The sequence below is a fragment of the Lingula anatina genome, chromosome 1 (genome assembly GCF_051362555.1).
Source record: "Lingula anatina isolate TDL-2025a chromosome 1, LinAna3.0, whole genome shotgun sequence".
In the NCBI taxonomy this organism is placed as follows: domain Eukaryota; kingdom Metazoa; phylum Brachiopoda; class Lingulata; order Lingulida; family Lingulidae; genus Lingula; species Lingula anatina.
In genome coordinates this window covers 11,810,140-11,832,503 of record NC_141767.1, presented here as the reverse complement: position 1 = coordinate 11,832,503, position 22,364 = coordinate 11,810,140, and the positions used below count along the sequence as shown (strand labels likewise).

At 36.7% G+C, this 22,364-nt stretch overlaps 1 protein-coding gene across 2 annotated transcripts; it reads right to left on the bottom strand.

Moving 5' to 3' along the window:
* Nucleotides 1-10,250: 10,250 nt before the first annotated feature.
* On the bottom strand, nt 10,251-22,266 carry LOC106175516 (glutathione hydrolase 1 proenzyme). 2 transcript variants are annotated; one of them, XM_013557561.3, is made up of 13 exons: nt 22,085-22,266; nt 21,296-21,427; nt 16,278-16,532; nt 15,898-16,020; nt 15,482-15,585; nt 14,983-15,175; nt 14,499-14,662; nt 14,131-14,280; nt 13,339-13,481; nt 13,000-13,187; nt 12,385-12,625; nt 11,856-11,969; nt 10,251-11,755 (listed from the first exon to the last, which is right to left on the bottom strand). In XM_013557561.3, the coding sequence occupies exons 1-13, from the start codon at nt 22,168-22,170 to the stop codon at nt 11,609-11,611; spliced, it is 2,040 nt and encodes a 679-aa protein (XP_013413015.2). In that variant the 5' UTR covers nt 22,171-22,266; the 3' UTR covers nt 10,251-11,608. The 2 variants fall into 2 exon arrangements, with proteins under 2 accessions (XP_013413015.2, XP_013413017.2); XM_013557563.3 differs by lacking the exons at nt 21,296-21,427; nt 22,085-22,266 and adding an exon at nt 18,458-18,618.
* Between the last annotated feature and the right edge of the window lie 98 nt (nt 22,267-22,364).

The following is a 22,364-nucleotide window of genomic DNA, read 5'->3' as shown; positions in this document are numbered from 1 at the left end:
ATGGTTAACACACAATAAAATGATTATCATTATATATCATAGGACATAGTGACTAAAAAAATCAAAATATTCGTCAGGACTTAAGTGTCATGTTAATTCCGTGCATCTCGCACACTCTCAATAATAATATAATAGTGATACATAGGTCAGTGTCTGAAATCATTGAAGTAACAATAAGGAAGAATGAATCATAAAGTTATTAAAATGGTATGATAGTACACACACTTCTTATACCAAAAGTTTACTCGCAAAGATCAATGCACTATGTTAATTATAGACACATGTAGCAAGTCAAGTCAAATTCAGATTGGATTAAAATTAATCTGCATCGTGATCAAATGGTTCGAACTGAATACAGAAAAGTGCAGAAGCATGTTTCAAGCGCAAAAATGTACAATATTCGACCTTGAATAATTTTCTGGGTTTAAAAGCTGTGAAAAGTGACAATGGGATAACTTGTTCCAAAATAATGATTTCGTTTATCGTAATGTTTATAGTTGTCAAGCCATGCCAATATTTTGACAGATGTAGTCTGTAGATACGAAAACTTAAATGAACTTGTCGAAATTATTATAGTTATTACTTCACTTTGTAATATTAATGAATCTGTGGTTCTAAGTTCCTTCGGCTTATTAATTGATGATGTTGCGAAATTTTATAATCACTACGTTATAGTAAGCACTATATTGTTTACGTGTACTTCTTTTTTAGTAAAGCCACTACTAATGCCAATTGCCTGACCTTGATACATACATGTAGACCAACTTTCATCATGAGCAATAAGCTCTATATCACGACTAAATTCAAAATAATATTTGAGATAAATCATCTGTAGAAAATATTTCGTTCGCTAGAATAGCATCTGCCATACAAGTATATGTTTGCTCTTAATTGTCTCTTTGCTGTTTAAGCCACGTTTTGTAATGTCAAATAATCACTAACATTATTGGCAAGAACATGAGAAAAAAATCGTTGAAATAGCTGAAGAACAGTTGATTCCATACTTTAGGGTTTATTTTTCGGTTAACCTTTTAAGCAGTATTTATCGTGTGCACAATCTTCTGTTGACCAATAAATGTCTCATTTTTAAATCTTGTTTAAAGAAATAAAATGATTTTTATGATATCATAGTATTTGTTTTTTTAGTTTCTACGTTTTTTTTCTTCTTCCTTGTAAGGTCTTATTGATATGATCATCTCTTTTTAATGCATCTGAAATATTTTCTTCAGGCTCCAGGTAGGATTCTTATAACCCTTCCATTTAACCTTGTAATGCCGTGTCTTGTTTATATTCTTACAACATAACAATTTTTCTACTTCATAATATTTGTACGCGTCTTGCTTATCGTTCGATGCGAGATCCAAGTCTTTTGTTTCATGTTTATCCATGTCTTGTGTTTCAATGGTCGTTTTTTTAGTACCACCAGCGTGTAAGCTGGCGGTATACTCATGGTTTTAGTCCCGACCCGTCTCGTCCGGCTCCGCCGGCTCCGCGTTCTGGTGCCGGATTCAAGTCACCGTTACCGCTTCTCCTCCTAGACCGCAAAGATCCCTGCCCCCATCTCTTGGATTTATGTCACATATAATCTCAACTTGAACCCCCTGGTATTTTTGTCCCATTTGGTGCATTGGCCTGGGCGTGACGCTCGTTGAAACGCACCCTTATCAAAATTTTTGAAAATTCAATGCTGAATATCTCCTAAACCGAAGGAATTATGGGAAAAATTACACTGTACTATAGAAGCTTGACCGAAAGTCATATGTGGAGATTTCAAATATGCCCTTAGATTTGACCTTTGACCTTTATTTGAAGGTGAAACGGGCCAAAATTTTCAAAAAAAAAAAAAAAAAAAGGGAATTTTTTACGAAAAAAAATTATTTGCGCTATAATTCAGAAACTACACAGACCTAACCTATAATATTATTGGCAGGTGTTACCCATCAGGTCATCTTTCATCTCCGTTAGTTTGGGGTCAGTCGGTGCATTTTCACGGGAGCAGCGGCCATTATATGCCGAAACAGAAAAACCCTCTCTAATTCTAGAACCATTAATGCTAGAGACCCCTTCTTTTTTTGCATTTGATAGAGCATGTCAAGCCCAACACTGAGGGTGGTCTTTGTTTCTTTGTTTTCCTTGTGGTTTTCGAGTAATGCTGTATCAAAAAGTACATTGTGGTGGTGAAAGTAAAATGTGCAATACGGTAATGTGCATAAAATTTTGAATATCTGGAAAAGATAACATAAGAATTGGCGCGGGAGACAACTTCTGGTCAAAAATTACATTATTTCATGAAATTTGAACATCTAGAACTTCTGAGCATCTCCCATTTCAAGAATTTCAACTAAATTGACCTTTTCTTTCTTTCAATTAATTTCTTCTTTATGGCACATTACTGTAACTCCAAATTGAAACATTTAGTCCCTTATATCTCCAAAACTGGCAGAGATAGATCCATTGTTACTACTGAAATTGAATAACAAGTTATACACTGGCAATATAACTGTGACCTTCAAATTGACCTTTGACCTACTTTTCATCATAAACTGAACTTTACAACTTTTTTAGTGCTTATACTTTCAATATTAGCAAAGATACATCCATACTTACTATTAGATTTGAACAGGAAGTAATATACTGGCAATTTAACTGTGACCTTAAAATTGACATTTAACCTACTTTTTACCATGAACTGAACTTTGCAATGTTAAAGGCCCTTATCTCCAAAACTGGCAGAGATAGGCCCATAGTTACTATTGAAGTTGAATAGGACTTTATAATCGACCTTTGACCTACTTTTCACCATGCAAGGTTTCCTTTATATCTCCAAAACTGAGAGAGATACACCCATAGTTACTATTCAAGGATTTGCTTCATACCGTCAGAATGGCTTCAACGGAACATATTCTTCAGAAAACATGCCCAACTAACGATATCTTTATCCAAATACACAAATTAAAAGCTCATTTTGTAAATTTTTGGCTTTAAAAAACGTCCTATTTGCTCGGCCTGGGAGTTAATGATCTACGTGGTCACGTGGTCCGATGACGACAATCGAGCCACTGGAGAACAGAGTGTGCTTAGCTGTCAAACTGAGCTGCATTGTCTACCTGTAAGATGACTTCTCTGGCTTCTGATAAAAGTTTATACTCATTCAAATCTCTTACCCGAGGGGTCTAAATCCTCGTGAAGCTGTGTAAAACCATTTCCCGTCTAGTCATTTCTTTAACAAGCATTTCATTATGGTTATCCCAAGTTGTATAAAACACTGCATTTTAATGAGTTAAGGGAAATGTTGATTATTGCATATGAGGTCCATGTTATTTGTGAAATTCAATTTATTTTATTAAACCGCTGACACTCCGTCTTGCATACTTTTATTAAACTGAGGTAAACAATGCCCGTTACCTTTACAAGTCCTATCTTAATCATCCATCTAACTGGAACTTCCTTTACCTCTTAATTAGAGGGTTAAATGGCATTCAATTTGTCTTGCTTGTATCGAACGCACTCTCTATCTAAGCTTTACTCCAGTTATCTCAGGTAAAAATCTACCTGTGCGTTAGTTACAAAGCGCAGCTCCCGTAGACCTGGGGGTACTAGATAAAATCTGAACACCAGGTTTATCGAGGAGCTAGAGAAAGAAAGGAAGAATTTTTCCTGCACAACTTCATAGGAATTTTAACACGGACTTGATCCAGCTTAGACCTCCAAACTAACAGGGTGACATGGGCAATTTTCACAAACAAATCATAAAACTATATTTCAGTTAACCGCCTTTAAAATAAATATACCGTTCTGGGGGGTAAATTAAAATAGTTATTAAATCGCGAGAATATTTTTGACTTAAATGATGATTTTATCATTAATGGAAATTAAGCTACTATATGAGGTACATTTGCTGTGATTACGCTGTCCTTCATGTTTTGCGTAAGTCTACATTTTGCTGTATGTGCTTGTAATTTTTTTAAATACAATTTTTGCAGGTCTGGTTACCCCCTGTTATGTGATGAGAGTATAAATTTGGCAATTAGTTCCTTAGCTTATTTAAATAGAATTGCACTGTAAAATTTTCAACAAGATGTTGGCGAAATAGCCCATTACTCTTTGTAGGTATTTCCCCCGTCAAAGTTTGTCTAAAATTATCTTTCAATCTTTATTCTTTCAAAGACAGTATAAAGTTACCTGACATATTTTCGTGTAAACTTAATGACAAGCCAAGTGTCTCCAGTTCATTCCGTACTCAATTTTACCCAAGCAAATTTTTTTCTTGAGTAGATCTTTAAAGCACGGTGTTCTAGGCTTACACATTTGCAAAAAAAAAATTGCGTACTGACGCAGAATTTGCGTCTCAAGTTATAAAATAATCAATCTTTTAAATTATTCTTGGACCTAAATAGAGTCTCTATTTAGGTCCAAGAATTATTTAATATTTCAGATGAAATAATCTTCAGAAACAAATCCTCAAAGCATAAACGAATTAGGATAACGAACCATTTTATTACAGCAGTTCCCATTTTTTCTTTAATATAACGCTCTTTTTCCTGTTTTTCCTCAACACGTTTTCTTCCACGGAAGCTTCAAGATACCCTGAGAGCAATTTCTTTTATTAATGTTCGCGACCGTGTTTGAACTTAATTGTTTAAGTATTGATATTTAACGTCATTTACAAATACCAATAAAATAACCCCATGAAATAAATGAGATATATTGAAAAATATGAAAGCCCACCAAGACGAGTTTCATACCTGTTATTACCTGGCTTGGGAATTGCAGCGGTGCATAATTAACAGGTTTTATTGTTAACGAGCTCTTGGTCAACTACAATGAATTTAAAAATGCATCAGCAATTAGTAAGCTTGCCAACTGATGACAGTATCTTAAAGACTATCAGCTTTTGATATGATCTAAATCACCTGAGGTGACCGAGATCGCGAGGATCGCAACTATTGTCACCGAAGTTAGTAAGTTAGTCACGGAAGACCGTCACAGATAAAGAAAGATAGTCAAGGAGTGCTGCAATTTTGGTGAATCCCACGGCAACGCACTGAGGCATAAAGAAAATTGCTCAACTCCGTTCAACACAACTTTCCAAAATTATTCTGTCTGTTTGCACCATGCAGCTCAGTTGAGTCTCATAGACCTTTATCCCAATTGTCGTCACAGTACCGCGTGACCCAGATCTGTTGCTTCATTTATGCATATTGAGGTGAGGTTTACTAAAACGCTTTTTTACTACTAATAGATTGTTTTTATAATTTTTAAATGGCGGGGATCGATTAAAACATACCTCTAGTGTATAGATTGAGTGTTGAATCTTCAAAATTCGAGAAATGGATTTTTATATGACCATTGTCCTTTAAACTTGTATAGGAAGTCATATACTGGCAAGCTAAGTGTAACCTTTAAATTGATCTTTGACCTACTTTTCACCATGAACTGAACTTTGCAAATTTTCCTTCCCTTTTATCTCCAAAACTGGCAGAGATAGGTCCATAGTTATGTATATTGAATTTGAACAGGAAGTCATATCCTGATAATCTAACTGTGGCCTTGAAATTTACCTTTGACCTATGTAGCTGTTCATGATTAACTGCACTTTGCAAATTTTCTGATCTTTATATTTCAAAAACTGGCAAAGATGTGCCCATAGTTACTATTGAACTTGAATAGGAAGTCATATACTGGCAATCTAACTGTGACCCTGAAATTGACCTTTGGCCTAATTTTCACCATGAACTGAAGTTTATAAATGTTCTTTCCCTTATATCTCAGAAACTGGCAGAGATATGCCCAAAGTTACTGTTGAACTTGAATAGGAAATCTTACACTGGCTATCTAACTGTAACCTTGAAATTGACATTTGACCTACCTTTTATGGTGAACTGCACTTTGCATGTTTTCTGGCTTTTAAATCTCAAAAATTGGCAAAGAAATGCCCTTGGTTTCTATTGAACTTGAATAGGAAGTCATATACTGTGACATTGAAATTGATCTTTGACCTACGTTTTCACCATGAACTGAACTTTGCATATTTTCTTGCCCCTCATATCTTCAAAACTAGCCGAGATATCCCCAGTGTTGCCCCTAGGTTTTCTCGTTTTTCAGCATATATGCAACACTGACAACACATTTCAAGGAAAACCAATAGGCCTATTGACTAGAAAATCACAGGAGTGATGAATGTTAGGAAAATATAGGTCAGTTCGAAAATCTGCTTGATTGTACCATTTTAAGTAATATTTTTTTGCATTTTTTGCATATTTTGATAACTCTTGTTCATTGTATTTTATAGTGCTTGTCAAGCACAAGACTGGAGTTGGTGTCCCTTTTTTTTTTGGGGGGGGGGGGGTCCATATGAAAGCACTTGCTCCAGCTGGTGGTACTATATCAGGAGGCGGTATCGCCTCTCTGATCCTCTAGTTACCATTTGATTTGTTGTCTTGCTCATAATTACTGTCATTCAGACTTTTGTATTTATTGCAATCTTTAGGGTCATAATACATTTTCAATCTATTTGCATGAACAGGCGATTTATGTTCCTTATACGTACACCCTGTTGATGATAGCTTCGTAATGTAACATGGACCTTTGTACTTGGTGTACAATTTAGAACTCAATGCTTTGTCATTGGTGTATACACTGTAAGACTGGAAATGAAACACGGAGAGGAAATCCTTGTTTTTGACTTGACAGACATAGTGATTAATGTTCTAGACAGGACACCCTGTTCTAGACTGGATGAAAGAAACTAGAGGAATATTAACAGCCCATTACACTTTTACATGTACATGTTTATCACCTTCGATGTTAGGTCTCCAAATTCAACTCACTTTGCAGGTACTGCAGGGCGAGCAGGGTGAGACAGAAAAAATACAAGAGGTCTCCTTTGTTTCAAACATATTTATTTCTTCCGTTGCAGAAGTATTTTCACATGCAATGGAATATATCAGAACAGTAGCCTACTTGAGTTACATTAGAATAATACGACAGACTCTTCTGAAGACCAAGTCCCCGAACTTGCATATAGGTTACAATGGCATTTTGCAATAGCGATGGGATATATAAGAATTACCGGTAGGGCAGTTACCTTACTGCTATTGCCTAGTTCAATGACAGTAACAAGCTTACTAGTACACGTATGCTTAACCATCATGCGTACGTGTTTGAAGTCTAAATAACGAAGTAACCCCTGTGTGTTCATCTTTAAAGATGCATACAAAGTCAATTTTTTGTCACAAAAACCAACCAAATGCCAGCATATAGTTTCAAGTAGTATAACTAAGAGAATTGCCAAAAGGCATTGTTTTATTTTACCCGAAAATGATGTTTGGAGGGATTTTTCTGCTGGCATTCTAAGCTGTATGTCAGTGGGGCAGGAAAGTAGGTCACGAAAGTAGGTTAAATTTACAACCAAAAATTTAAAGAAAGGAGCAGTCTAAAGGTCTTCTATGGCTGATCGAGTTATATCCTTTGGCATGTCGAATTTATTTGAGTGATATAAGAATCTAGTAGAAGTGGTTTACATGTGATACATACCTTGGGATGTTGTATGACCGTGGCGATATGATGATCACTGAAGCCTGTCCATTTAGGCAAGCTTCAGTGAATTAAGATCGAGGGCAACCTCGAGCCGCTACCCAAAAATGTCTCGCTTCACTCGACATTTCTGCGTAGCGTCTCTCGGAAAACTCGGATTTAACCTCGATGTAGTCTAGAATTTCACGACTACATCTTGGTTAAATCAGTCGAGGTCTCTTAAATGCTGAAAGCCAAAGACAGAGTGATCATGTGACCTTCTTGGCATAAAGAGAATAATGACGTTGCTCGCGTTATGTACCTACCAGTAGACATATTTAAAATCTCTCACGCTCTTAAAAAATTAGCATAAAATTTTCACGTTTAACAATTATTATGTATAATTTTATTACACTAAGTCATATCATATGGGTATGGTTTGAAAGGAGAATTAGTTTACATCCAAGCCACACGTGTATACAAATTATTTGTAAATCTGTAACTTTTTAACGAGGGTTGTGTTATTTACCTTTTGTTTCTAAGCTGTTCATTCTTCCTCGTTATCAGATATATCGGTAAAAATCAAATGTATTCCCCCTTTGAATTTGTAATTACATGTAGCACATGAATGCTCTGAAAACCAGCACATGTATATTCCGAAACCGCCTCGTAGTAAAAAAATTGTCACCAAAACGTAGAATTATTACTCCTGTGGACTTGAAATAAACATCCGTTTGATTTTGACTATATTCCATAACCGCCTCGTCGTTAGAAATGAAAATGAAAAACTAGAATTATTACAAGTTCACGGGAGTATTAATTCTAGTTTTTCATTTTCATTTCTAATATATTCCGAAACTGCCACGTTGTCAGAAATATCACCTAAAAGTAAATTTTTCTCCTTTGCACTTGTGAAAAATTAGTTTGACTATATTCCGGTCCGACGCTCCTTTTTATCAGAAATGTCACTTAAAAGTAGAGGGACATTGTTTCCGCAGCAGTCCCAGCTAGGTGTGGCTCAGCTGAGACGTGCATGGTCAGTGTCGACGGTTGATAAATACTTATCAAGCCAGTTGAACGTCCACGACAAGTATTTAGCAAAAATTGACCAAATTGTCAGACATTACGTAAGAATTTGGCGGAAGGTGACCAGCGCACGTGGACGCGTTTATTCCGTATAACATCTCTGGAGCGTGATATAGGGTCACTTTATTCGGTTTTAGGGGTGTTTTAGGATGAAATGACTGTATTTTTTCTCGGTATGTATGTCAAATAATACACTGTCACCCTCTCGCGATATATGCCATGAACACCTCTCGTGACAGTGTATTATCGGGTGACAGTGTATTATCTCACACTTACTGGGAATCCACGCTCCACCGATGCTCGGTTCGTATGTACCTTTAAATATTACCTACACTAAGCAATTAATGTAAAGCTCAGAAGAATTTGTACATGTACTTGCGTATGTAACGTGGTATGATATTCAGTTCTATTGTCAAGTTTCCCATTGTTCCGGACACACCTGCATGACCCCAGTGCACGTCCGTGCACGTGAATATTTGTCTGTGGATGGGCCACTCGATCGTATCTTTCGATCAAAGTGTCCTGTGTTATCAGGAACAAGTAAATAATTGGTTAAAAAAGTGTCTCGTTTGAGGAAGTACTCGTCCTTGTACCCTTCAGGACGTGACAGATACTAAGGACTTTTGGCTTAACAGATATCGAGGCCTTTTGGCAGTGTGCCTTGTCTGTCAATGACATTTGTTGTTTCCATCCAGTTACACGATTATACTCGTTTTTTTTACAGATTTTTACGCGTAATAGTTGTGACCTTTTGTTGCCGCAAGTTTTAGGAAACGGGTACCAGCTCTTAGGTAAGCACCTTATCCAGTGACATATTTATGTGCCTTGAAAGGTTTGTTCAAGTAGGGCGATGAATGGAATTTTTGAGGGAATAAATTTTAAGCTTTTGTCAGAGACAAAAGCTTTCTACATGCGCCTTTTAGGATTGCAGGATCAGTATATAAAATAGGTCATTGTATGTGTATCTCGTGTGTTATAAAATTAAGGTCATGTTTCTAACTTATTAAAACTGTTCTTTGGTGTTGTTTGAGGTTGACGGGATGTGTATATACTTCAGCATCGCGTTCCGGTGCATTGTCTCAGCTCTCGTTCGCAGACTTCAAGAACTTCTTCTCGTGTTCGTCTACGCTTGGGGTCAGAGGCCGATTTCACAACAGAACTTTGGCCCTAAAATCGGTCTACTTCAGTTTCAGATAAATCCGTAGTAGTGCACTTATATACAATTGACCTGAAACATTTGCCTTGTCTTTCTCGTTTTAAAACAATATTTCGTTCCGTTTGACCACTACCGATAACATTTTGATCTCAAAAGGCTACCATTACGTTAATCAGTGTAATTTTAATTTATCAATTAGTTGTACCTAGTACCATTAGTTTTGTGATTACTTATCAAGGTAATCTTATTTAATCATCAGTGTTACATGTAATACTCAGGGTGTCTCAAATTTTCACTAAAAATAGATAGCATCCTTAAAACAATCATTTATTGAGAGCTTTTTTACAAAGCTTTTTTTTACAAACTTTGAAAAAAAAAACAATCTACAAATGAAATTTTGCAGAGGGTTGCAGAGGGTGAAAACTTCCATTTGCTTTTTTTTTACTTAGATTACTAATGACATTTCATTATCCGCCAATTTAGAAAAAAATACAAAACGCTTTTTTGTTGTTGACAAATTTTATTGAAGAGTCATTTCGAAAAACAGCACAAACACACATAAAACATGAAACATATATTACAGGAATGTAAGTGAGATATTCATGTAGTACAGATTGCATCCTGTTAGCAATATACGAATGTAGATGGTCATTGCACGATTACATACCTGAATGCTCTCAGTATAGCAACAATCAGTTAAAAGGCACTTTGGTACCGTTTCGGTTGGCCAGTCTGCATAAGTGTAAAATTTTTAACTGGTGCAATTGCAGGCCTTCCCAACTACCAGACTCGGCACCTAAGGATCCTGAATTAACCGGTATATCGGACCACGCTACCCGTTTTCAAGGTGTGTGTCAGATCGCATTTCGGAGTACCATACCCCAGAACAAATTTTGTAGCACGACTGCGGGCTCATCCACGCTCGGCTGAACAACCTTAAACTGTACTCTTACTTTAGAGTACTCTATTTTATTGTCTCTATATATGGGGATATATGGGGACTTTATGACATTCGGTTTGAATGTTTTAACCACTTTTGATAGGGCTTTTTTGCATTGTATTAGATTAATGTGGCAGTCTGAGGTTCATCTAGGTGGCTTTCAAATTTATGCACCCGTTTTTAAAATCATATAGCGATTTTACGACAATCGTTTACTATCCAATCAAGGTGACAGCCGAGCATGCCAGGGCTCATCCTATCGGTGTTCTGGCTGATACTCCGAAATGCGATCTGACACACCTTGAAAACGGGTAGTGTGGTCCGATATACCGGTTAATTCAGGATCCTTAGGTGCCGAGTCTGGTAGTTGGGTAGGCCTGAATTGTTTCGAATATAAGGTCTTCTGGAGTATTGAAGTAGGTCTCCATGTATACATGATTTTGATTTTAAAACCAGAGATATATAAATGTTAAAATATAAAGGTAAAATATAAGAAAAAGAGGTTAAATATTCAAGCACATTTGTATCACAAGCTCAATTTCCTTTCTACTTGACCAATCTTTCAACAAGTCGAGCAGGGAAATCTTGAAAGTGTCAAAAATGTATGCGTTTAACAGTTTCACACAATTTTGCCCAAAGCTGCTAAGTGTCTTATTTACATTATGCACTTTTTCCTGCTGTGCGAATAGATGCTACACTTCTTACTTATTTGTTATCAGTAAAGCGTACATATATGAGTCGCCTTTTACATAATTACCGAATTTAAGATAAGCTTGATCAACACTTGTTTCCAAGAACCCTTATAAGATGCAGACGGAAAATGACAGCATAAAAATTCTAAAATCAAAACATTAAAAATTCCTATTACCAAAACACCGGTGGTAGGTATACGCTTTCTAAAATCGCCGTTTCTAATAACCGTCGGGATAGCCACCTTTTCTGAAGTCCGAGTTTGCATAGATGGCACTTTCGCTTCTGTGAATACCCTGTACCACAGAGCCCCCGACAGCTCTCTCTGTTAAATTATGGTTTAGCGCCCTCAGACCCGAGATGTACATCTGAAAAGAAACATTTGGTTTAGTTAAATATATCATTTTGATGTATAGGATGATTACAAAGCTAAGAAAAAACTTAACTGAAATTTCAGTAAAGCCTTACTTTTCTGAACCCTTCCTCATAACTTATTTCAGGCGGTAACAGTTGGTGATGAATTCGACGAGCATCGATGGCTTGCTTGATATTTTCACCGAACCATAGTGTGCGTGCCGTAACCTGAAAATTCATAATTTCGATTATAGTAAAGTACCATGATAATAAACACATTGTAAAGTTGTTCTTCTGGATTATAAATACACTGAAGCTCAGGGAATACCAGCAAAAATTTAATTAAGTACTAACGTTACTGGCAGATTCCGGATGTCAAGAAGGATTGGGGTGTACTTCATTCGTTTTTTCTCCAATCTATGTTTGAAGTGAGTACATTACACATGGATTTATGGACCTCAGTATGCGTATCATTTTTTCCATTCTATGGGAAGGTGGGGGCGGGGAGAGAAGAAGGAAATACATGTACAAGTTTTGTTATAGAACGTGTGCCCTTTCCCAATGGATCCGCTTCTGATCATGATTTATACTGAGAAAAGAGAAATGTTAATTAAGAAGGCAAAAAGAGAAAAATAAAACATACATATGCGGTGGCTGTGGTGATCCTGGATCCACCGGATGCCCCAACAACCAGGATTACGTCACCGTCCTTATTAACTACAATGGTTGGGCACATGGACGATAGAGGGCGCTTGCCGGGTCGAATGAAATTGTTAGGAGACGGTGGGATTCCAAATGCATTGGTTATGTTTGGAGAGGAAAAGTCATCCATTTCATCGTTGTATATAATTCCTGTCTTCTTCCCTCGAACTCGAGATCCTAAACTGAAAACAGACTTATATAGATGTAATAATTTTTCGATGATTACTTTCTTAAATTGGGAGTTAACAATACTGAAATATGCCAAAGATTCGACTACCTTAGTCAAAATAAATAAATAAATAAATAAATAAATAAATGAGAAAATTTTCCACGGGGGTTAAAACAGCACCCGTTTATCCTGCTAGGTATAAACTTCAAACAGTTTTAAAATGTTTTATATAACACTATGCGAGTTTAATGCCGATATTTGGTATTCATCACTCAAATAGGTACACTATCCATCACATGAAATTGCATTTGACTATGCGTTCAGATATAATTTCGTCCGATTTCAAGTGCAAAAGTGTTGTGCCGTAACAAAACTTTATATACATACTATAAATTAATGGTACTGGTAACTGAGACAGCATCCCCGTTTCCCGCCAAAACTGATAGATGCGAGGTACCCTCGGTCATTCTGTCGTAAAATGTTGGTCCATAATATGCTGTACCATGAGTTGTGTTGTCTGTGATGAGACTGCGGATATGGTCCCCGAACTCAAGGGAGGTCATGTTTTTCACCAGCTAAAATATTAAATGAAGTACCTGTATGTTAACTAAACAATTCAGTTTGATGATAATGATGAACGGTTTATGCGAAACGACAAACAAAGACGCTCTTATGTGACTTTCGCCCATAATTTTTTTTTCATTAAAAAGTAATTGATTTCTTTACCTGGTCCAAGGTGGTGTTTCTCAAGTAATCTTCATCACCAAACTCGGTTCTCTTTGCATACGCGAACTTCATCGCTTCTACCATACGATGATATGTACGAACTGCATGCGAACGGTGAAGCTCTTGAGCAGTAAAATTATAACCTGTAAGATTCATCACAGAGAATACTTTAACAAAAAAGAGTGCTAGAATAAGTACTTACCTGTAGACTCTACATTTAACTTTTTGTTTGCATTTGGAACATTTGTTAGCTCAACTTTTTCCGCTAACTGTTTCGGGTTCAGAATGTTTTAGTTGTAGTCCTACTCATAAAGTATGTGTGGGCATGATCATTTGCTTCATGATCTATTTCTTATTAGTTTTATTATAATTTATTCCTTGGTACATGTACCAAACAGTAGCTTACATACTAAAAATTTAATGGTTATAAAGCAAAATAAGTAAATTCCATGTGTTATCTACTTATGAGTAGAAACTATATAAAACGCCCAAAAACTAGACAGTTAGTGGACTAATTAGCTGCCACAATTAGTGCTTAAGAGAAGGGCAACTAACACGGCTGAATGCTGATCGAGGCTTTGGAATAATGGCTACACGTTGTATAACACTGTGCGTGCATGCATACCTAAATTTGATCGGAAGGCCTACATTTAAAACATTCTGCACACGAAACAGTCTGTGTAGCAAGAGAAGTTCCCATTTTTATTTTCTTTAGCACAATAATAAGGGTCATTTAAATCAAACGCCATAGATATCATTTCCAAAAAGGCATAACCATAGGAGCCTACTTACCTTGGAGAATGTTAAGTATAAACTGATAAACAGCCCCACTAGATGGAGGTGGGGGTGAGAACGCTTCCATTCCGTTGTTCATTTCTAGGGTCAGGGGTTCCTTTTCTTTCGCTGTGTATTCTCGCATGTCCTGTCTTGTTATGATGCCACCTAACGTCAAGATACACCCAAATCAATTACTCTTAATTTCGACAGTTAAATACATTTCACAGTTTAAAATATCATAATTTGCCATTTGCTATTTACAAAATGGATTAATAAATGCAACATGTAAATGTAATTGCAATAGCATATTTTTCTTTTTACTTCTCATAAGTAGTTTACGGCATCAAGTGGTATATCAGACTTCTTTAACAAATATAGTTGACCTTTTTCCTGTATTTCATCAACGATGTCTTGAGTCAATTCAGAATCGTAAAATTCCGATCCTCCATCAGTAGCATTGGCAATCCTCTCTAGCGTAACCGCCAACTTATATCTGTACATCATATCACCTGCTTTTAATATTTTTCCTCTTGGAGCGAACACTTCGCTGCAAAAATACCAAGAAACATAGATGTCAAACTTTTTGTGCATTCATAAACTATGGTTCTGGCCAATTTGTTGTTTTGCAGACCTCAGAAATATGAAGGCGACAAAGGCATAAAAACAAGATCTGTTATCAATAATTTGACAAACTTCAGTTTGACGCATTTTAGGACATTGGATACTGAACACACAATAATAAGTTCCCATGGAAAGGGAGGTACCATACATTTTTCTAAATAATACATTCGTTCTCCCCAGGCCCAAGCTAACTTTGTATTCAAATTCATATTCTAAATAATTAGTTTCGAAAGAAGCACTACAGACCTGAGGCTAGTGTCGTTTAGGATTTCCTTTTCTCGTGCTATTAAGGCAATTTCCAGTGGTTTCCCGACTTTTATCCCTGATCTGCACATTTTTATGGTAGGCACGAACAGCTCCTTCCACGGTAGTTTACCAAAACGTTGGTGGGCCAACCAGTAGCCTCTTATTTCTCCTGGCACCCCAATGGCTAGTCCCCCTATTAAAAAACACGTCAAAACCACAATCAAGAACGCTCCCATCCATAGTTCAACTTAACCTGCCGTTAAAATCTACGATGTCTCCAAAACGTCACTTAATTAACAAAAAGTGAAAATAGAATAATTCTGCGCCTGCGCATCATTCTTCAAATTCTTTGCTAATCCTCTGATATAACATGCTTCAAACCTGACGTCCGTGCTTGGGCACATCTTAAAATATTTCTGTCACATACCTGGCGCGTCAGAAGTTATCAAGCAGGGCAACACATCCTGTATACCCATATTGTTTTACATTACACCCTTACCAATAGTAGATGCGGTTTTGCTAGGGTTGTTGGTGAACATGGTCTCATTAGCGGCAGCCGGTGCTTGTTCCCTTGCATCAATTGTATATGCTGTTTTGTTGGCCCTTACAACAGTAAACAATCAAAATATATTTTCATGCAGCCAAACAAAAAAGTACAGTTATATATATATATATATATATATATATATATATATATATATATATATATATATATATATATATATATGGTTTCCCTTACTTTCCCCTCAAGATCAAATCAAATATATCCTAAAACAAGGGACTTGAATGCATGCATTGTATCATTAACAAAATCTATTCATTTTACTCTCTGATAAACAATTCTAAAGCAATGGCCAATCTTAATTTTGCTGCAACACACACACACACACACACACACACACACATATATATAACCTGTTATAAACTGTCATGAAGAAACCTCCTCCGACACCCATACTGTGCGCATTGTGTACTCCTACACATAGCAATGATGCGATTGCCGCATCTACTGCTGAGCCACACCGGGCAAGAAATTCTCTGGAAGAAAATGATAAGTAGGTTGGAAGGAGTGGGCAAGTAGGTAAATAATGATAAATAAATGAATACATTTACATCAATTGGTGCGCTAATTAGTGGACTGAATATCCAGATCACTGGATGTTACCTTCAGATTATAGTTTATAAGATCATCTCATCTTTGTTAGAAGGGGAACAAGAACATATCTTACCACTGCGAAACTCATAAGCAACATAGCACCGCATGCATGGGAAAATTACATGTACTTGCAACTTACGTCCCCACTCTTGAGCATTCTCCAGCATCCGCAGCTACGGCGGCAAACCTGTATTCTCCCAGTCGGGAAGCCGAGGGAGGCGCCTCTGGGTCATCGGTTGATTTTGGAGTAGTACTTCCACCTTTGGAGGCAGACACGCTACCGATTGACGTGCCACCCACAGGTATGGTACCAGTAGCAAAGAGAACTGCCAACAATACCACAACTGCCACCACTAGCACAAAGACCAGCAAGATAGCCCATCGTTTGCGGAAACTGAAAAATATTTCAGCATATTTCAATAATTAAGTACCTAGAAATCAAATGGTTCCAGATACTGTATCCCCAGTGGAGGATGCAAAATGGTACGACTTGCACATTTTATGAATGATCTTAAATTAACATAGGGAAACTGAACAAGAACGTATCGTCATTGAAAAATCTACTGGCCAGTCAAACAAATATGGTTTTTAAAAGCTACGTATCTTTGGAGACGCGTACATGATGGAAGTTGTAAATTAATCCATAAACCTTTTTGAAAGTATTTTACTAATGTGAAAAATTCCAACAAATCCGTACTGATAATACAAACGTTCGAGATATCATGAAACATTCGACATACGACAACCAAATTTTACGAAATAAATCGTGCACTACTTTTTCGTAAAAGCAGGTAAGATAATGGAATTGTAGGCCTATATGCATACAGTCATCCACTTCCATAGAAAGCCCGACTCCAGGTGCGTTAAATTTCCGACGGGCAATCAATGATGATACGTTTATCAATCCCGAAGTTTCAAGTTTCTCATTCTAATGGTCTAGGAGGAAACATCACAAACGCACACGACAGACATGATCCCAGGCATTTGTCACGAAAATTTGCAAATAATTACAAATAAATACATATTCCTTTATAATTGGACCTGTCACCCATCAATAAAACAGACTCCTACACCTTTTTAAAAGAGGTGCGTACAGGTATTTTTTTAAACTGATGAGGTCAGCGCATATTTTTTATTTTAGTACACCGGTCACGTAAACCAGTATTCATCTATAGGTTATAACAGCGATACAAATTTTGTTTGACATGGTAAACAAATTCATCCAAAAAACTAAGCTACCCTTTGTGAACCTGCACGTACAGGTATACGTGGGCATTGGCCTAGTTTGGCAAGTAGTTTTCAATAGACAAAAATAATATTGATCGATTGGCGGGTTCACCTACCCGTCTGATATTCACTACCAACCCACGTCCTGGCGACATTCCGAGCCATAAACAATGCACCTAGTAACCTGATGCTTTAGAAGCAATTAAGTTTTCCATGCATTTCAAATACTGAAGTTATGTTAACCAATGACAAAAACTCTTTTTATACACACCGTATCATATAATTGTTTTTTGTATTTTCTATTCAGATATGTACATCATCTTTTCAGATCCGAGAGCAAAGTGTATTCCCAATTTAAATTCAGGCTAGCTAGCCTTCAGTAGATCAAGGCTGCATTATTTACATGTAAAACTGAGAGCGACACAGAATGACTTAAGTATCAACAAGAGCTTGAACAGAGACGTTCCAGAATGACAGTCTATAGACATGTGTGTTCATTTCATTCTGACATTAATAAGTAGGATGTGTATTTCTTAGGTAAATACTGGGTGTGCCGTTGATAACCTTAAAGGGATAATAACTCTTCGCATGAGATCTATATTTCACAATAAAAACATTGTGAATAACTCATAGAAATATAATATATTCTGTTTTACCACAAAAACGACAGTTATAGCTATTACTCTGATATCTGAGCTTGTCTTTAGACCACGTGACCTTCATTGATGGCTATACTCTGTTAAAATCTCTTAAGAGATTTAAACAAAAAAAACCCAAACTTTTTAGAAAAAACCAGGGACTAACTTTGAATGTAAAAATGGATTCATTAACCATTGGTAAGTATGGAAAAATTGTTGTTTACTCCAGGAAAATTCATTATTTGGCCGAAACGAAGATTTATTATCCCTTTAACAATCTCCCTACAAAAGCACGACTTAGTTCGACAAAGCTATTAACTCCCTGTACTATACCAGTAAAATAAATAACTTAGGAAATTAATCGTCAAAAAATATTCTCTCTCTCTCTCTCTCTCTCTCTCTTTTTTTTTTTTACCCTTTATCCTCCACTTTATTGATTATAAAAAGTAATTACCTGATACGTTTGCGGTGTTTCTTTCCCTCGATTTGCCCCCTACTCCCATAGTCATGCACACTGCTTTGCAGCGATTCCTTCATGATAATAACGGCCCTTTATGACACTGCTCTCTTCATCTAACTCCCAACCCAATGACTTGCCGTTTACTAAGTCAAGCTAACAGGCCTTGTATATCTGTTTACATATTATACCGTTGCTGACATTTCATTGGCTTACATTCTTTGCAGAAGACTAATGTAAATCACGACGGAAAGGACTTGTCAACAGAAAGAGATAAGCACCGGACAAGTTAGATATTAACTGTACCGTTTACAGATGCATAATAATTGATTTGCCGGCGGCATATGATCGAGTTCAAACGAATAAGTCTATTTGTTATAGTTAAGACTAGCAGAAGAGACGAAAACACAGTATTCATCTGATCATGAAAAGGCACCCTTATTGTTTTGACATTAATTAAAATAATAGTAATAATAATAATAATAATGATTTTATTTACGTCTCACGTTTTAAAATAAAACCCAACCTACTAAGGACTATGAGCGACTTAAACCTGAGATACAATTAAAATTCATAAAGTTATTTAAAATAAATTACCGATCAATTAACCACATAAAAAGGATATTTTATATTAAACGTTTTCAATTCCTCTCGTCTGTTCATGTATTAAATTTACTTCTTCTCCACATCATTGCGTGTTCGTACTCTTTTGCTGTCTTAAATGGCATCTTACTATTTTGCATGAAAAATTTAACTTTTCAGTGTCATTAAATGCATTAAAATGTTCTTCAACATAGATCGCAAAGTCAAAATGGTCTTCTCTAACATCTTAATAGAGTTCACGGTTAATTAAAAAGTGTTTCCTGCACTACTTGAATAGCTATATCTCTGTGAAAGAGGCACTGCGGCTTATCAACCAATCAGCGTTGACACAGACGGGACGGATTTAAGGGAGGGGGGGTCACCGTCAAGCGGGGTCCTGACCTCCTCTTCAGTTTCTGAAAAAATCACATTTATATTTCCCTCTTGGAATTATAATTTTGACTAGCTGATTTATGGTGCTAAACCATACCAAATGGCACCGTTCGCCCTCTAAAATACCACATCCAGCGGACCCCCTTCAAATAATTCTGGATCCGACACTGGACACAGGCATCAACCGTTTAGTGAAAAAATAACGTACTTACTTTGGTAGGCGAGCACATACAATTGTAAGTAAAGTAGTTAAACATACCGTGTAAGTGCCTGCAAGTAACTTCATATTTAAACAATACCATTAAGTGGGCTAGTTTATCACCCCATTTCCATAGATTAGATCGACCTACTTTAGATCGACCTAACTCCCTGGGGGTTCACGCTAAATAGCTGTCAGCCGGGCGGACACGAAAGTTAATTACCCCCTTACAGCTTGTAGTAGGCGGGACGGACATTTAAGTCGGATTATCTGACAGTAATCTAGTGAGACTCCCCGCGGGGATAGATCGATCTAAAATCTATGGGAATAGAGCCTATGTTAATGTACCATATGCGTGTTTTATATCATGACCAATATGGTGTATTGAGATGCATACCACAAGCTTTTTAGTTGAATTAGAAAAAATATGTTTTGATTTCAAATACATATATTATCAAATATAATTTGTATAAGCTTATCAGTTGGAACTAAATTTTGACTAGGCTTCCTTTTTATTAGATAAACTCCCGTCGTTGGTAGGCAAAGCTTTATTTCTTCAAAATTCTGAATATTTTTTGGAACAACGTGATAGTATACCCGATTCCTAACTGTTCAGCTTCATGGATCTTCTGTGCAATACTTTTATTCACATCTTGTAACATTTTTTTCAAAAAGAGGGGGGGGGGATGAATTTCGTTATTACCGTGTTAAAAATACAGTTGAAAATCATCTGAAATTAAAGAAGTCACTGACATCTTTGAAATATTTTTCGTGAAAATTCTTGTCTTCCTGTCCACAAAGACCAATGGATACCGATACTATCTGGATACCGAGCACGTTGCCTGCCCAGAAATAAAAATAGCTGCTTAGTGGCTTGGGTGTGATCGTGTGAAAAATACCTTGCGCTGATAGGTTTAAAGCTGTCGATGCCAGCAAGCGATAGGTCATCGAAATATGCGAAGTCATTCGCATATATATATATAACTTAAATGCAAAATAACCTGATTCACATGTCAAACAAGAAAAGTGTGTACATAGTGCATAATAAAAACGTGAGATGAAAGATGCTTTCATAATAAACATCTAGTACGAGTATAAAGCACTGATTATTAAAAGTATATAGGCGTCCCGAAAGAGTAGAGAGATGACCAAATGTCCCGAGGGTTGTTAAAGTGTGAAGAGAAAAAATTGGAAATTAACAAGGAAGAGCTTTGGTTGGTGCATTTTACTTAACAATGATGGTAATATTTATCATCACACACATACTAGTACACAAACGCGCAGGTGATTGCACAAACACACACACAGTCGTGTCGGCGAGAGCGGTCGCGCACGCACGCACACACACACACACACACACATACACACACATACACACACACTGACCAATCTTAGCTTTCTAGCCGTACTCCTCTCGACTCCGTTCACATGAAAAGTCTATTTTCTAAAAATCTATTTTCTATTCGCGATAACTTATGATCACTCCGAGCGCAGCCGAGAATTAATTACATCTTTGGAAGTAACTGGCTCGCGCTGCCAGTAATTAAGCCGCGGGGTATTCAGGGCACAGACCGTGATCATAAGATAGAAAATAGAATAGAAAATAGATTTTTAGAAAATAGACTTTCCATGTGAACGAAGCCTTCACCTTTTCAACATACTTATTTAAACAACCCACTGATGACGGAAAGAAAGGCGGGGTTGGCCGCAGGGGTGATTCGTCATCACTTTGTCCAAGCTGAAGTACGTATTGTTCATCGTCATCATCCACACCTTGTGTCAGTGGAGAGTACCTAGAATATTATATTATATTATATTATATTATATTATATTATATTATATTATATTATATTATATTATATTATATTATATTATATTATATTATATTATGGTAATTAGAAATATAAAACTTAATATGAAGAAAACATTTTTGTTTGGCCAATCAATAACCCTTAAATTATATTTCTGGAAATTTATAGCTCAACACATCAAAGCTTTCAGCGTGACCCAATTTCATAACGAGGCATACAATTGGAAAGAAAATGGGGAACAGACTACGGTTCGTAGTGGACTACCATTCCTGCCACACCTGTCTTACTAAAGCTCTTACACGAAGTCTTGTATTAGTAAATATGTATTAGTATGTGTAATAAATATATGTATGCGATGATTCGTGAAGTGCACGAGTACAAAGCAGGAGTGGGTGAGACGTACGGAAAGTCTTGCTGACTTGGCATTCACCACGCTTGAGATACCGAAAGCTCTCGACCTACTTTAGCTCTGTATCAAGAATGTGTATGACACGCATTTAAGTAGTTTGATTGCCTATTTTTCCTTTACATCCCCACATGTCGCTTGCTTATGCATACTTGACCATCACAACGATCACTGATTTGTGTAATTTATGTTTGAGATGTTATGCACCCGATGCACTGCTGTTTGGTGCCTACCTGTGTATTCGTAAAGACATTCGTAGACACAACGGCGAGTTGAGCAGCTCAAAACAAAATAGGAAGTGAAAACTCTTACTCCACATATGTTACGGGCCTACAGCATGTTGTTAATATTCCTTATTGTCCTGTTTTTTTCTTAAGTGTTGTCTATGTGGTGCGGGTGCAGCCATGCTGGTAGTATGCATTGCATCAGGAGCGTTTTCTCAACTAACAGAATGAGCACACTATGTAGGCGGTGCATCGGGGGTTGGGGACATAATTACAGTGAATTGGACTG

Bases quoted from the DNA above. Each gene is read 5' to 3' on its own strand.
- LOC106175516 (XM_013557561.3), bottom strand. From the start codon at position 22,170: ATGTGGAGTAAGAGTTTTCACTTCCTATTTTGTTTTGAGCTGCTCAAC. The intron at 16,021-16,277 runs GTAAGTTGCAAG...ATTTTCTTCCAG, and splicing joins GAATGCTCAAGAGTGGGGAC to AGAATTTCTTGCCCGGTGTG. The intron at 12,626-12,999 runs GTATGTATATAA...GTCTGTTTTCAG, and splicing joins ACCAGTACCATTAATTTATA to TTTAGGATCTCGAGTTCGAG.